Source organism: Cyprinus carpio, chromosome A11, assembly GCF_018340385.1.
Source record: "Cyprinus carpio isolate SPL01 chromosome A11, ASM1834038v1, whole genome shotgun sequence".
Lineage (NCBI taxonomy): Eukaryota > Metazoa > Chordata > Actinopteri > Cypriniformes > Cyprinidae > Cyprinus > Cyprinus carpio.
The window spans coordinates 7,323,704-7,340,305 of NC_056582.1; the positions used below are offsets into that span (position 1 = coordinate 7,323,704).

Here is a 16,602-nt window from a genome sequence, read left to right on the forward strand (position 1 = left end):
TGTGGTTTGTGTGTTTTAATAACCTAAATGGAGAGTTTGCGGTCTCAGCTCTGATGTCTAATGAGTATCTGATTGGCTTTTTTTGTCAGGCTGTAAATGTCTGTGTCTTCACATTAAGCTTGAAGATGGTGACATTTCAGAGCAACAAATCTATTTCCTGACCTTTTGCTGTTTGTCCAGGCAGTTTTACGTCAGGCTACTTTACTTCAGGATCTTTCTTCTACGCAGCCATGATGTTGTAATTGATGCAGTATGTGGTCTGGCATTGTCATGTTGGAAAATGCAAGGTCTTCCCTGAAAGAGACAATGTCTGGATGAACTGAGCGCTGATGATAACTTGGGTTGTCCTTGTCCTCTTTAGTCCGGATGACATGGCATCACAGTTTTCCAAACAGAACTTCAAATTTTGATTCGTCTGACCACAGAACAGTTTTCCACTTTGCCACAGTCCATTTTAAATGAGCCTTGGCCCAGAGAAAACACCTGTGCTTCTGGATCATGTTTAGATATGGCTTCTTTCCTGACCTATAGAGTTTTAGCCGGCAGCGGTGAATGGCACGGTGGATTGTGTTCACCGACAATGTTTTCTGGAAGTATTCCTGAGCCCATGTTGTGATTTCCATTACAGTAGCATTCCTGTATGTGATGCAGTGCCGTCTAAGGGCACGGAGATCACGGGCATCCAGTATGGTTTTCAGGCCTTGACCCTTACGCACAGAGATTGTTCCAGATTCTCTGAATCTTTGGATGATATTATGCACTGTAGATGATGATAACTTCAAACTCTTTGCAATTTTTCTCTGAGAAACTCCTTTCTGATATTGCTCCACTATTTTTCGCCGCAGCATTGAGGGAATTACTGATCCTCTGCCCATCTTGACTTCTGAGAGACAAGGCCACTCTGAGAGGCTCTTTTTATACCCAATCATGTTGCCAATTGACCTAATAAGTTGCAAAATGGTCCTCCAGCTTCTCCTTATATGTACATTTAACTTTTCCGGCCTCTTATTGCTACCTGTCCCAACTTTTTTGGAATGTGTAGCTCTCATGAAATCCGAAATGAGCCATTTGATATGTTAACTATATTCTATTGTGAATAAAATATAAGTTTATGAGATTTGTAAATTATTCCATTCCTTTTTTACTCACAATTTGTACAGTGTCCAAACTTTTTTGGAATCGGGTTTGTACAATACAGATTGTGTTAAAGCAGCTTTACAGTGTTAAACAGGAAAGTAGTGTTGATAATACAAGAGATTAATAGGAAACACTCAATTTTTCAGTTGAAGTCAGTTTATCATTGATTCAGTGATGTCATCGTCCAGCTTAGAGCAGTTCAATCAATATCAGTTACTAATAGGTACTAATATGTTCTCTTTCAGTATTAACATGTACCTTCAAGGTACTAATATGCATCTTTTAAGGGTAAATAAAGTACAAACCATTTGGAAAGGTACCAACACAGTAACAGATTCTGCACCTTTTTTTTTTAAAATAGTGTTTGTTTAATATTCATATGTAAACAAACAAATGGCATTCTGCTAATCATATCAAGATTTTATCTAACCACCATACAGAACACATTCAAAGTGAATGTTTTTATTGAATAAACATTTTAGTGAACTTAGACTGATCATTAAAATAATATGCAACATCTTAGGAAATTATCTATTGAATAAAATGTAATTTTTAAATTAATTCATCTGCGTTTAATCTGCCTTAAAATAAGAAAGAAGACACAGTTTTGGGCACAAAAATAAGACATCAAATAGCAGAATAGGCCAGATTTAGATTTATTATTATTATTATTTAGATTTTAACTTTTTTTTTTATTTTGTAACTGTAAAATTTATGTACAGTGTTTGTCAAAAGTTAAAAGGAAACATGATTTTTAAAAGTTTTTAATGAAGTGTCTTTTGCTCAGCAAGGCTGCATATTTGATAAAAAAAAATAGAGGTAAAAACAGTAATTTTGTGAAATATTATAACAATTTGAAATAACTATTTTCTATTTAAATATATTTTAAAATGCATTTTATTTCTGTGATGCAAAGCTGAATTTTCAGCACCATTACTCCAGTATTTAGTGTCACATGACAATTTATGATTTTATCACTATAAAGCCCACTGACTGTAATGACATGATGATTTGTCACTGCTTAGCTAATCTGTAATAAGAACACTTACAGCCTTTACAAAAATAAACCCAAACCTTTTCTAATTATATTAACTGCATCTAATGCGTTTGATGCCTGTTTCTCAGCAGCTGAATGTATAATTACAGTAGCTAAATGAGAACATTTACTGTATGCAAGGTACACCCACACTCTGCATGGCAGGCCCATTGTGTTACCATAGCGATGCAATCTGCTGCTCTCATCTTTCAAAAATGCAAAATGCGCTGTTTTATGTTAAAACCATGTTTTCAGTCCTTACACTCCCTGAAGAACGGACACACACATTTAGAGTTTTATTACTTTGCATATATTTCATCCCACTGTAAATAATAACACTGTTGCATATTTTGCTGCAAGTTACCATTAGAGAGCATTGGAGATTTAGTCTGAATGAACAGAACACAGTGCTAAAAGATCTCGTTGATTATTACAATTAAGAAATATAAACAGAAAAAAAACTTTTTATCTTATTTCTGATGGATTCCTAGTAAGAAACTCCCTATTTCGTAGTTTAACTAGTAATCATTTCTACAAACAAGCGCTTATATTTTAAGCTACTATAAAACAAGCTAGACCTTTTATTGGAAAGTTAAGTTCGAGCAGCTGGCATTACGCTCAGAAGCAAAGAAATGAAATGGGGTCATGGTTCAGGTAAGGGTTTAATTGCTTGATAGGAATGTTTTCAAGCAATTAAATCATGTTCATGAATGTAATCTGCAACCATTCAATTATAGGCCAAATTCTAGTATGTAATTGGATGTTGAAAATTATATTTTTCAAAATGGTGGGAATACAGCAAATTTGACATAAGTATAATTTTGAGCTTTAATGTCACTAGTGGTTTGAAATATAAAGACCCCAAATTTCCCATGGGATAACAGGGAATGTTCCCTGTATAAAAGCTCTATAACTGTTAGAAGTAATGTTTATGGAACGTTCTTATTACTTTATTAATATTTGATATACAGTCTCATAATGTTGAGGGAAAATGTTCTGAGAACAACATTCTCTTATTGTTTGTACTTGATGAACTTTTGTACATAGTTCCTTAAATTCGTGCTTATTTTCTAAAAACAGTATTCTGTACATGAATAGTTATTTGTCAATCTTGCAGAAGTAAAAGATGATTAGCTCCTATCAGCTTCATATCACATAACATACTTTGTCATGAAAATACATTCATGCAAACGTACAATAAAATATAGAAAGTTAAATGAACCCTTATCCGTGTGCTGCAAAAAAAATAAAAAAATAAAAATAAAAACAGCAGGTTCCTTGGGGAAAGCTGCAAGGGAAATAGTGAGATGAGTTTATATAGACCAAAGACACGTGTGTAGGTGGTGAGTGGGTGGATCGGAGCAGAAGGTCACACACACACACACACACACACACACACACACACACACACACACACACACACACACACACACACATCTGAAGGCTGGACCTCAACTAGTGAGAGCAATCACGTTTTCATGTTAATGAGATACGCTTAATATTTGTCTCTTGTCTTCAAGTACTGCAGTGCTAAAAACATTTCCACTTTATATGCATATTTATCATTTAATGAAGATCATATTTCACATACAATAACTTTAAATAACAATGTGTCCCCGGCACTGACCAGTCATTATGAATCAAGAATACAAGAATACTGTACGCTCAGTATTGAACACCTCCTCAATGAGACTTTTAAACGTGTTGATTCTTTGCTCTGTCGGGCAGTAGGTCGTTGTTTTCTCTCACAGGAAAAAAAACTCCTTAACCTTCTCTTCCCACGCAGAAACCACTTTCTCCGCCGCGAGGGCAGAATAAAGCGCGTCTGCTGCGCGCGACGTTACTAGAAACGCGCACGAGAGAAGAGAAGACACACAAGAAGAGCTGCCACGAAATGGTAAGTCGTATTCTGTTGTTTTAAAATTCAAATTGTGTAAATATACTCTAATTTAATTTACAGTATATAAGCAGTAATTGGTATTGGTGGTCTGTATGATGGTTGATTATTTTGTCAGCCAGTCCATAAATTCGGGGTATTTTTCTAGTTTTAAAGCAATAATGCAAAAAAGAAAAATCTGTCATATGACTTATTTTATTCCTTGAAATAAAACCAGATGTTTTGCAGAATTACATGTTTTGGAATATAGTGCACAAGTAAGTCATGTACAGCAGATAAATTTTATGGTGCTCTTTTGTAATTTTTTTGCTTGATGGCCACAATATTCATTCACTTCCATTGTATGAAAACAATAAACCTGGACATTATGAACAAAAAAAAAAAAAGTATATGGATTTGGAATGACATAAAGATGATAGAATGCAATGATGGAATTAATTTTTGGGTGAAGTATTTCTTTTGTGAGGAGTTTTGCTTATCCTTGTTGGATTCCTGATAGAATTGCTTTAAAAGTTTTCCCGTTTGTAACGTTTGAAAGATGCAAGCCTGTTTCTGCCTCAGAGTAAAACAATTAAAAAGTAATTATGAGACAAAATTTAAAATAGTAACTAATATGAGAAATAATGTCACAATTACAAAAAAAAGGCTTTTACGAAAATTAATGTAATACAGTCACATTGCAAGATATAAAGTTGCAATATCAAAGTCGTAATTGCAAAATGTAAAGCCACTTTGTGCAATATAAAGTTAAAAATATGAGAAAAAGTCATAATTGCAATATATATAGTCACATTGTGAAATATAAAGTTATACATTTTGCAGAAAAGTTGCAATTGCAAGATAACTGCAAAATTTAAAGTCACCTTGTAAGATATAAAGTTGAAATTATGTCGATAAAAAAAATTAACTGCAAGATTTCAGAGTCGTAATTGCAATATATAAACTCACATTGTGAAATGTGAGGTTGAAATGATGTGAAAAAGTCATATTTGTGAGATATAAAATAATGAAATATATGAAGTTGCATTGTGAGATATAATCACTTTGAATTTGTCATAAATCATGACGGTGAGACAGAAGATCCTATTGCGAGATATCCACATTGTGATAAAGGAACAATTTCAAGGTCATAGGTTCCAAGATGTACAGACTCATTGTTAGATATAAAGTCAAAATGAGCTGTCTATTTTTTTATTTTTTTATTTATATATATTTTTTACTATATTGATTGATCTTTATTGTCATTGGTGAAAACAACACAAATTATACTGGGGAAATGTGCCTCTAAACATCAGGGTTACAGTACGGCTAATTCATGAGGTTTAAAATGCTCAGTGTTTCTGAAATATAGACATAAACAGTATGTATGTTCATGCAGCTAAAATAATGAACATGTTTTAGCAGATGAATTAATGTAAGTGCATTCATTTTTTTTTTTTTTTTTTAAACATTTTAGCTGTTATTGTAACATTATTGACTTCTGTTGTAAGTGCCTCACATAACCTGTGACCAGATTTCTGAAATGAAAACCAGGAACATTCTGTAGGTCAAAATATAATTGAAATTTGTTATTCTCTATGAATTAAAAACTATTTTTTGTTTTTTTTTTAATTGTTGTGTGTTCTATATACTGTAGGACTACTGTTATTATAATTAATTTAATGTTTATAGACCTTAACAGGTTTTAATAAAGTTAACCAATAATAATAATAATAATAAAACAACAATAAATAGTAACCAATGATTGTATTTAACATTTTTGTTTTCATAAACTGGGACATTTGGTTACGCTACATACCATTTTTTTTTTTGAACAGATTTTTTTTGTGATATAATAAGCATGTCTTGTGGCTGTTTGTGATGTAGGTTTAAAAATGCTTAACAGCTATAATGTCTGTGCGTTTTTTTTTTTTTTTTTGTATTGAAAAGAGCAACATACATTCTTAAGAATGTCTTCTTTTGTTTTCAAAAACAAAGAATCTTCACTTTTGGTAACTCAAACACTGTGGGTTCATACCCTGCGATGACCGATTCATACTTTGCCATTTAATCACATGATGATGTAGTAGAGTAGAATACACATTGTGTGAATATTACAACTTGGTTTCATTAAATCAGCTGATACTATCTGGTGAACTTTAAGTCACAAAATGTTTTTCTTTTTTTTCTTCTGATTTCTCTGCCACAGTTTCCCATGAAACCCTCTTGGACCATGTATTAGAGCTGATTATGAATGAGAAGCCTCCAAACAGCACTAGTCTGTTTCTGAGTGAAGACTCTGAGAAGCCACAGCGTGCTGAGGAGGGCCTCCACTGTCTGTGCCGAGTGTTACAGAAGCAGGTGTCAGGAAGCAGACGAAAGATGGGCGGCATCACACGAGAGCGCGTCAAGACGTTCCTGCGGAGGAACACCTTTGTGATCTTCACAGTGGCTGCTGTGGCTTTAGGTAAAGCAGTAAATCAGCTGGCAAAAAACACATAACATTAGGCTTGTTTTCTGATAACAGTGACACTGTTTAGGAGGGAAGTATGAAGTTCGAAAACGTTTCACATATGTATGATTGTATACAGGGGTGGTGCTGGGTTTCGCTCTGAGACCTCATAACCTGTCCATCAGGGAGGTGAAGTATTTCTCTTTCCCTGGAGAGCTGCTGATGAGGATGCTTCAAATGCTCGTTCTCCCTCTCATCGTCTCCAGCCTCGTCACAGGTACACCAGAAATCACTTTACTCTCTGCAGAGCATTCGCTAACACTTTAAATCCCTTTACATTAGTAATGCATTAGGTATCATAAACTAACAATTAAAGTGATAGTTCCCACGCAAATAAAAAAGTTGTCATCATTTGCTCACCCTCCAAACCTGTATGAATTTTGTTCTTTTGCTGAACATAGAAGATATTTTGAAGAATCTTGGTAATCAAACAGTTGCTGATAACCATTGGCTTCCATAGTATTTTTTTTTTTTTTATCATACTATAAAAGTCAAAGGCTACCCACATTCTTCAAAATATCTTCTTTTGTGTTCAACATAAATAAGAATCTCACGCAGGTTTGGGACAACTTAAGAGTGATTAAATGATGACATTTTAATTTCCGGGTGAACTATCTGTTTAACATTTCTTTACAGCAGGGTTAATTGTTTATTGTTAATTAATGTTTCATGATACATTAACTATTGCTTGGTATGCATTCAGCATCTCGGTTTGCTTTTGTTTTGTGCAGATGCACTATTCAGTTCTGTTGCTGTTCAAAACTGGGGTTAGTAAGATTTTTTTTTTTAAGAACTGAATACTTTTATTCAGAAGAGACACATTAAATTGATCAAATGTGCAAAAGAAAAACAGTAAAAGCATTTTATTACAATATTACAAAAGAATTCTGTTTCAAATAAATGCTTTGTATGAACTTTATAGTCATCAAAGAATCTTGAAATGTATCACACTTCACACAAAATATTAATCAGCACAACGTTTTTAATTAGAAATTATTTTTAAATGGCAAATCAGCATATTAGAATGATTTCTGAAGGATCATGTGACACTGAAGAATGGAGTAATGATGCTGAAAATTCAGCTTTGAATCACAGGAATAAATTACATTTTAAAAAAATCTTTAAATAGAAAAAAAAAATATTTGTAATAGTATTTCGCAATATTACTGTTTTTATTGTACTTTGGTGAGCAGAAGAGAAGTCTTAAAAAAATCATACCAACCCCTAACTTTTGAACAGTAGTGCATATAATAGCTATATTTAAATATATAGCTATTAATAGTATATTTAAAAAGTAACACTGACTAATTCTTGGACAGAAATGTTGCAAAGTGGATATACACGCCTTAAAAACTTTAAATAAAAAAATTTGACATTTTTGGGGGAGGGAGCAGTTGTGGGGCCTAATGGTTAGCGAGTCGGACTTGTGTCCCAAAAGTCACGGGTTCGAGTCTCAGTACTGACAGAGACTTTATAGTATGATGGTCACTTCAGAAATGCTCAGCCACAGATCTTTTGTCTCTTGCTGCTGCATGTCTTCAGGAATCTCCTCTTTAGACAGCAAGGCCTCTGGGAAGATGGGAATTCGGGCCATCGTCTACTACATGGTGACCACTTTTATAGCAGTGTTCATCGGGATTGTAATGGTGATTATTATCAGGCCGGGTAAAGGCAGCAGGGACAGTCCAGTGGCCTCTAGTGGCAGCATTGAGCCAGTGCAGGCCGCTGATGCTTTTCTGGACCTGATAAGGTGGGAAGAAAGTTTTGTTTGACTCATGTGATGCTTGTTTATTTTTTAGATGCTATGGGATCTGATTTTTCTCATTAATCTTACAGAAATATGTTTCCACCAAATTTAGTTGAGGCCTGCTTTAAACAGGTTTGTGAATTCTCTCCTAATGCATCTCTGAAAATGTGTCATTTCTCAATTCCTACTAAGGCTGCATGAAATATAGAAATAAAATCGATATCTCACTCAGTGTTTGGTGTAATGCATTACTAAGTAACTAAAGTAATTATCCCTTGAAAAAGTAAAGTAAGGGATTCTACTTAAATTTTCTGTAATTTAATTACAGTTACTTCTGATGTCATGGAATTAAATACTAGACCTATCTAAAGCAGTAGTGGATTTAACATCAAAATTTATCATCTAATGTAAAAAAGTGTTGTAATGTAACCTTCTCCCTTTAAATACAGTTCAAGAATAATTTATGCAATTTTATATTATTTATATGTGAAAAAAAGTCATGACTATAACTGATTGAGCTTGATATGTGATTTAGAAAGTAATTACTAATAAGTAATTTAATACTTAGAAAATCGATTATATATATATATATATATATATATATATATATATATATATATATATATATATATATATATATATATATATATATATACATATACACACACATACATATATACATATATATACACACACATACATACATACTTACAGGTGCTGGTCATATAATTAGAATATCATCAAAAAGTTGATTTATTTCACTAATTTCATTCAAAAAGTGAAACTTGTATATTATATTCATTCATTACCCACAGACTGATATATTTCAAATGTTTATTTCTTTTAATTTTGATGATTATAACTGACAACTAAGGAAAATTCCAAATTCAGTATCTCAGAAAATTAGAATATTACTTAAGACCAATACAAAGAAAGGATTTTTAGAAATCTTGGCCAACTGAAAAGTATGAACATGAAAAGTATGAGCATGTGCAGCACTCAGTACTTAGTTGGGGCTCCTTTTGCCTGAATTACTGCAGCAATGCAGCGTGGCATGGAGTCGATCAGTCTGTGGCACTGCTCAGGTGTTATGAGAGCCCAGGTTGCTCTGATAGTGACCTTCAGCTCTTCTGCATTCTTGGGTCTGGCATATCGCATCTTCCTCTTCCCAGTACCCCATAGATTTTCTATGGGGTTAAGGTCAGGCGAGTTTGCTGGCCAGTTAAGAACAGGGATACCATGGGCTTTAAACCAGGTACTGGTAGCTTTGGCACTGTGTGCAGGTGCCAAGTCCTGTTGGAAAATGAAATCTGCATCTCCATAAAGTTGGTAAGCAGCAGGAAGCATGAAGTGCTCTAAAACTTCCTGGTATACGGCTGCGTTGACCTTGGACCTCAGAAAACACAGTGGACCAACACCAGCAGATGACATGGCACCCCAAACCATCACTGACTGTGGAAACTTTACACTGGACCTCAAGCAACATGGATTGTGTGCCTCTGCTCTCTTCCTCCAGACTCTGGGACCCTGATTTCCAAAGGAAACGCAAAATTTACTTTCATCAGAGAACATAACTTTGGACCACTCAGCAGCAGTCCAGTCCTTTTTGTCTTTAGCCCAGGCGAGACTGACGCTTCTGACGCTTTCTGTTGTTCAAGAGTGGCTTGACACAAGGAATGCGACAGCTGAAACCCATGTCTTGCATACGTCTGTGCGTAGTGGTTCTTGAAGCACTGACTCCAGCTGCAGTCCACTCTCTGTGAATCTCCCCCACATTTTTGAATGGGTTTTGTTCCACAATCCTCTCCAGGGTGCGGTTATCCCTATTGCTTGTACACTTTTTTCTACCACATCTTTTCCTTCCCTTCGCCTCTCTATTAATGTGCTTGGACACAGAGCTCTTTGAACAGCTAGCCTCTTTTGCAATGACCTTTTGTGTCTTGCTCTCCTTGTGCAAGGTGTCAATGGTCGTCTTTTGGACAGCTGTCAAGTCAGCAGTCTTCCCCATGATTGTGTAGCCTACAGAACTAGACTGAGAGACCATTTAAAGGACTTTGCAGGTGTTTTCAGTTAATTAGTTGATTAGAGTGTGGCACCAGGTGTCTTCAATATTGAACCTTTTCACAATATTCTAATTCTCTGTGATACTGAATTTGGGAATTTCCTTAGTTGTCAGTTATAATCATCAAAATTAAAAGAAATAAACATTTGAAATATATCAGTCTGTGTGTAATGAATGAATATAATATATAAATTTCACTTTTTGAATGGAATTAGTGAAATATATATATATATATATATATATATATATATATATATATATATATATATATATATATATATATTTCTAATATCATGTAGCTCTATTTGATACAATAACAGACATTACTAATCACCCATTTTTCTTGCAGTTTAAAACATTATACAAGAAAACCGTGTTGACCAAAAATGTCACCATCATGGTCAATGGGACAGACAACTTCAACTCTACAGATCTCATCCAAGTGTCCAACCTCAGCACAATCCTGCAAAGCATCCAGGAGACGGTGGAAGAGGTGGTGCCTGTCTCAGGTTCCTCAAATGGGGTGAACGCCTTGGGGTTGGTGGTCTTCTCCATGTGCTTTGGATTAGTGATTGGAAACATGAAACAGCAGGGCCAGGCTCTCCGGGACTTCTTTGAGTGTCTGAATGAAGCCATAATGCGCATGGTGGCCATCATTATCTGGTATGATGTGGCTCTTGTTTTTTTTGTCCTGTCTGTTAATTCATTAAAAAAATACATCAAAAAGCAATTCATACATACAATAACTTGAATACACCACTTCAATGATCAATTGCAAGTTTTTTTTTTAAATGTTTTTTTGGGGGGTAAAAATGCCAATGTGATACTGTACATTACATATATATATATATATGGTGTGTGTAACAATCCAAAAAAGACAAAGAAGAAGAAGAGTTCAATAATATTTAATAAGCTAACGTTCAGGGTACAATCCACCGCATCCACATTAAACATAGACCAGACAAAAACTGCGAGCAAACACATTGTTTAAATAAGTCGGAGGACTAACGAGATAATTAACAATGACAGGTGAGAGAGATAACTAATCGGACACATAAGAGAAAACTAGGTCAAACAGGCAAGACTAAGACAATGACAAGACTGTGACAATTATATTATACATTATATTATATTCTGAAATGATTGGAATGATAAAGGTATAAAAGTTTACAAATAAATGAAACACGAATAAAAATTTTTACAGTTTTTTTCTTGTGCATTTTTATTTGTATTGAAAGCATAATAATGAGAAACAATCTTATAATAATGGACCAGTATATCTTATTAATAAAAAAAAAAAACTTAATATATACCAAATAATAACAAATTAATATATCATGATATTTAGAAAAAAATATCTCATTACTGTGACTTAGCATCATGTAATGAGAACATTACTCATAATAATGACTTAACATCTCATAATAAGACACTTCATCTTACTAATGTTAATATATGTTAAGCCATGATTATATCTCGCTTTATAAGTTTGCTTTGTTTTGTTCTAAATATAGTGACATCTTAACTGATCATTATGAAAACGTTTATACAGTTTATACTCATTATTATACATACAAAGTCGTTATTATGAAGGTTTCTCATTCTAATGAGAATCTAAGTCATTATGTGATGTTGTTCCTAAATATTATGACAACATTTATAATAAAGTTTCATAAGAAGTGTCATACTTATGAGAAAGGTTCGCATTGTTATGATCTACTATTATTATGACAAATGTTCTCAGTATAATAAAATCCTAAGTCATAATTATATTTTATAGTTAAAATTATATAGTTTATATTTTAATTATATTTTTCGAAATATTATGGCATATTAATTCATAATCATGCGATGAGAAGTTTGTCATTATTATGATATACTGAAGTAAATAAAAAAAAAATATATATATATGATTTGTTAAATTATTTATTAAAATGTACTCTACTGAGCAGGTATGCTCCGGTGGGAATCCTCTTCCTGATTGCAGGGAAGATCGTTGAGATGAAGGATCTTGCTCAGGTGGGCGGACAGTTAGGGATGTACACAGTTTCTGTCATTGTCGGGCTGCTCATCCACGGCCTGTTCGTTCTGCCTCTGCTCTTCTTTGTGGTGACCAAGAAGAACCCTTTCACCTTCATCGCTGGGCTGCTGCAGGCTCTGATCACAGCTCTAGGCACCTCATCCAGGTAAACACATGACTGAACCCCATGTAGGGCTCTTCCACAGCAACAAAAGAGAGCAAATGGGTTGTTGTTGTTGTCACAGTTAATCGAGAAGAAGATCTGTTGGTCTAGTAGCAGATGGTGTTTCTAGTTGATATATGTTAAAGACCCCGTGGAAGGGTTTTATGAAAGTAGTGTGGATATATGTTTCCTATTGAAACAGGAAATAGTACAGCATACATGAAAGGGCTCTTTTTTGTACAGTCTATAGCTTTTGATTAACATTAAAGCCAAGCAGAACTACACCTGACATGGACATTTTCAAAATGAATTCTAGCTGCGTCCTTCATAACCAGTTGATGATTGGACAAGTATATGCTACATATATATACAAACCCGATTCCAAAAAAGTTGGGACACTGTACAAATTGTGAGTAAAAAAGGAATGGTATAATTTACAAATCTCATAAACTTATATTTTATTCACAATAGAATATAGATAACATATCAAATGTTGAAAGTGAGACATTTTGAAATATCATGCCAAATATTGGCTCATTTTGGATTTCATGAGAGCTACACATTCCAAAAAAGTTGGGACAGGTAGCAATAAGAGGCCGGAAAAGTTAAATGTACACATAAGGAACATCTGGAGGACCAATTTGCAACTCATTAGGTCAATTGGCAACATGATTGGGTATAAAAAGAGCCTCTCAGAGTGGCAGCGTCTCTCAGAAGTCAAGATGGGCAGAGGATCACCAATTCCCCCAATGCTGCGGCGAAAAATAGTGGCGCAATATCAGAAAGGAGTTTCTCAGAGAAAAATTGCAAAGAGTTTGAAGTTATCATCATCTACAGTGCATAATATCATCCAAAGATTCAGAGAATCTGGAACAATCTCTGTGTATAAGGGTCAAGGCCTGAAAACCATACTGGATGCCCGTGATCTTCGGCCCTTAGACGGCACTGCATCACATACAGCAATGCTACTGTAATGGAAATCACAACATGGGCTCAGAAATACTTCCAGAAAACATTGTCGGTGAACACAATCCACCGTGACATTCGCCGTTGCCAGCTAAAACTCTATAGGTCAGAAAAGAAGCCATATCTAAACATGATCCAGAAGCGCAGGTGTTTTCTCTGAGCCAAGGCTCATTTAAAATGGACTGTGGCAAAGTGGAAAACTGTGCTGTGGTCAGACGAATCAAAATTTGAAGTTCTTTTTGGAAAACTGGGACGCCATGTCATCCGGACCACAGAGTTATTATAGACAACTAAAACCAAAACTAAAACCATAAATAAAGTTTTGTTACTTGAAATAAAATATGTTAACTAAAATAAATTGGAGCTTTTTTTAGTTTCAGCTAGTTTACAAGGCACCATTTTTTTCATTTAGTTTAATTTGATGTACTAAAATAACTAAAACTAAAACTGAAATAAAAATGAATATAAACTATATAGACATTTAAAAACAACAAAAACTAATAAGCAAGACAAATAAACTAAAACTTTTACTAAAATTATCATACAACTAAAATAAATTAAAATTATATTATATAGCAATAAAATATAATTCAAAATGTTAACAAAAACTATAATAGTATTCTTATCTAATGCTGAACTAGCATATAAATGACCTCAAAGCTAAAAAAAGCAAAAATCTTTGGCATATGATCTTTTTATTTACACCTAGTTGTCCTGACTCTAGGACTAACTCTGTCACACTGTATGCAGTACACAGGTAAGTATAAAAGTTAGACACAAGTTCTCAATTTATCTCAGTTGCTATGCTCAAGGGCACAATGGCATTTACATCTTAGAAATTCAATTCTCCTAAATAGATTTCAATTTATATTTTTTGTTTTAACCACACACAATACTAGGGTATTATTATCTTCTTGTCTTCCTCAGCTCTGCCACCCTGCCCATCACTTTCCGTTGTCTTGAAGAAAACAACCATGTGGACAAACGAGTGACACGTTTTGTGCTGCCAGTTGGAGCCACAATCAATATGGATGGCACTGCTCTGTATGAGGCAGTGGCGGCCATTTTTATTGCCCAGGTCAATGACATGGACCTGAACTTTGGGCAGATCCTCACCATCAGGTTAGTTTTGGCAAGCACAAGTACTTAAGGAGTGTTTATCCCTTCTCATCAGTTTTTACTTTGCCATTTTCCTTATTACAAACAAATAATAAGCATCTCCATGTGGGCTATTTTCCATCAATCTCCAAATTAAAAAGCCCTCGTTTCCTGCAGCATTACGGCGACCGCCGCTAGCATCGGAGCAGCAGGCATCCCTCAGGCTGGGCTGGTAACCATGGTGATAGTATTGACATCGGTGGGACTGCCCACAGAGGACATTACACTGATCATCGCCGTGGACTGGTTCCTGTGAGTCTCTCTCAAATGTCATGCTGAAGCATGCAGCTCCAGTAGAGAGCACTCTCTCAAAGGTTATTGATATATAATGCAGACTGCTAATCTGAAGCTGTATTGGCAATGCTGACACATTCAGCTTTTATATTGAGCTTCCATAATAATGAACACTGAATTGAATTTATTGAATGTTTTCATTGAGTGACTTACTCAGTGTTATATACAGAAAGTTTATTAGAATTTTCCATCATTTACAAGACAAAGCTTCCCTGCCATTGACATAGTTTTGCAGTTTTTTGTGTTTTCACTGTTTTACGGTAGGGGGAGCTATTGCAACCCTGGCGGGGAAAGAGTTAATGATTTTTGCTGACGCAAGCTATACTATTATTTGATGCTTATTTAAACAAACTCTACTTACTAAGTGTTAAATTTTGTCACATAACTGCATCAGACATGAATGATTCCACAAATAATGTGGTTTGTTGAGGAAAGGTGTGCTGTTACTTTTCTAAGCAGTAAGGTGATTTACAGTTGACAAAAACAGGTCCAAAAATGCCATGTGCTTACACTGATGTAGGGATTCGAGATATATTTAGGAACAATCTTTATCACTCTAGGAACCACATCGGGAATGTCTAACCACATACAAAACACCAGCAACTGCATAGCAACACCTTGGCAACCACCTTAGAAACCACCTAGTGACCACCTTGGCAACCACCCACAACATCCTAGCAACTGCATAACATAATGTCTAATACCACCCACAACTCCCTGACAATGACTTATAACACCCTAGCAACACCTTGGCAATCAGCTGCAACAATCCAGCATTGTGCTGATGCATTTTTCATGGCCAAGCAGCACTCACATCGGCAGAAAATGGCTTTAATGTGAATGTTTTTGTGTGATTGTTCAGGGACCGACTCAGGACCACCACCAATGTGCTGGGAGACTCATTCGGCGCTGGGATTGTTGAGCATCTGTCACGACTAGAACTCCAGAGCCAGGATGTGGAAATCAGTAACTCTGTGATTGAGGAGAATGAAAAGCCGTACCAGCTGATCTGTCAGGAGAACGACTCTCTCAAACATCGCAACAGTGAAATCACCATGTAATAACCCTCAAATCATTAGAGTTCACACCCATAGACTGTAAAAAAAAGAGAAAAACTACAACACTTCTCCACTTCTGTCCACTATAGAAAAGTGAAGCCAAAATATCCCAGTATGGCTGCCATCATCTTGCACTGATGACATCATTTGGAGCCCAAGTCTGCTCAGTAGTGATTCATTTGAAGCCCAAGGGCCCTATCATACATGTTTTTGCTAGTTTCAGTTCAACACAGTTCTCATTTTCCCTTCCTGTGCCACATTGTTTAAATAGCAAATGCATTTGCGTCCATTTGTGCGCCCATGGGCGTGCTGGTCTAAAAAAGAGGTGTGTTCAGGTGCATTGTTGGCACGTTGCTATTTTGAGGAACTGAAAATAGACTGTGCCATAAACCAACTCAAACCTGGTCTAACCTCAAGCGCAATATTTTTCCTTTGTTATTTAAAGAGCGCGTTAGTAATATGCGCCTATAGGTGGGTGCACAATGCACGTACACTGCGCTTATTACACAAACAGGGACACGCAGCAGTACACAAACATTTTTAAAAATGAAAAATTACATTCCTCCATGTAAA

General features: G+C 35.2%; 1 protein-coding gene across 1 annotated transcript; it reads left to right on the top strand.

Moving 5' to 3' along the window:
* The first annotated feature begins 3,612 nt into the window (after positions 1–3,612).
* On the top strand, positions 3,613–16,295 carry LOC109107626 (excitatory amino acid transporter 1-like). The gene is made up of 10 exons (XM_042766106.1): positions 3,613–4,070; positions 6,259–6,516; positions 6,641–6,778; positions 8,104–8,311; positions 8,398–8,440; positions 10,720–11,033; positions 12,323–12,556; positions 14,447–14,641; positions 14,795–14,929; positions 15,834–16,295. Exons 2-10 carry the CDS (start codon positions 6,300–6,302, stop codon positions 16,030–16,032), a joined length of 1,683 nt encoding a protein of 560 aa, XP_042622040.1. The 5' UTR covers positions 3,613–4,070; positions 6,259–6,299; the 3' UTR covers positions 16,033–16,295.
* Positions 16,296–16,602: the final 307 nt, after the last annotated feature.

Bases quoted from the DNA above. Each gene is read 5' to 3' on its own strand.
- LOC109107626 (XM_042766106.1), top strand. From the start codon at position 6,300: ATGAATGAGAAGCCTCCAAACAGCACTAGTCTGTTTCTGAGTGAAGAC. The intron at 8,441-10,719 runs GTTTGTGAATTC...TTTTTCTTGCAG, and splicing joins TTGAGGCCTGCTTTAAACAG to TTTAAAACATTATACAAGAA. The intron at 11,034-12,322 runs GTATGATGTGGC...TCTACTGAGCAG, and splicing joins ATGGTGGCCATCATTATCTG to GTATGCTCCGGTGGGAATCC.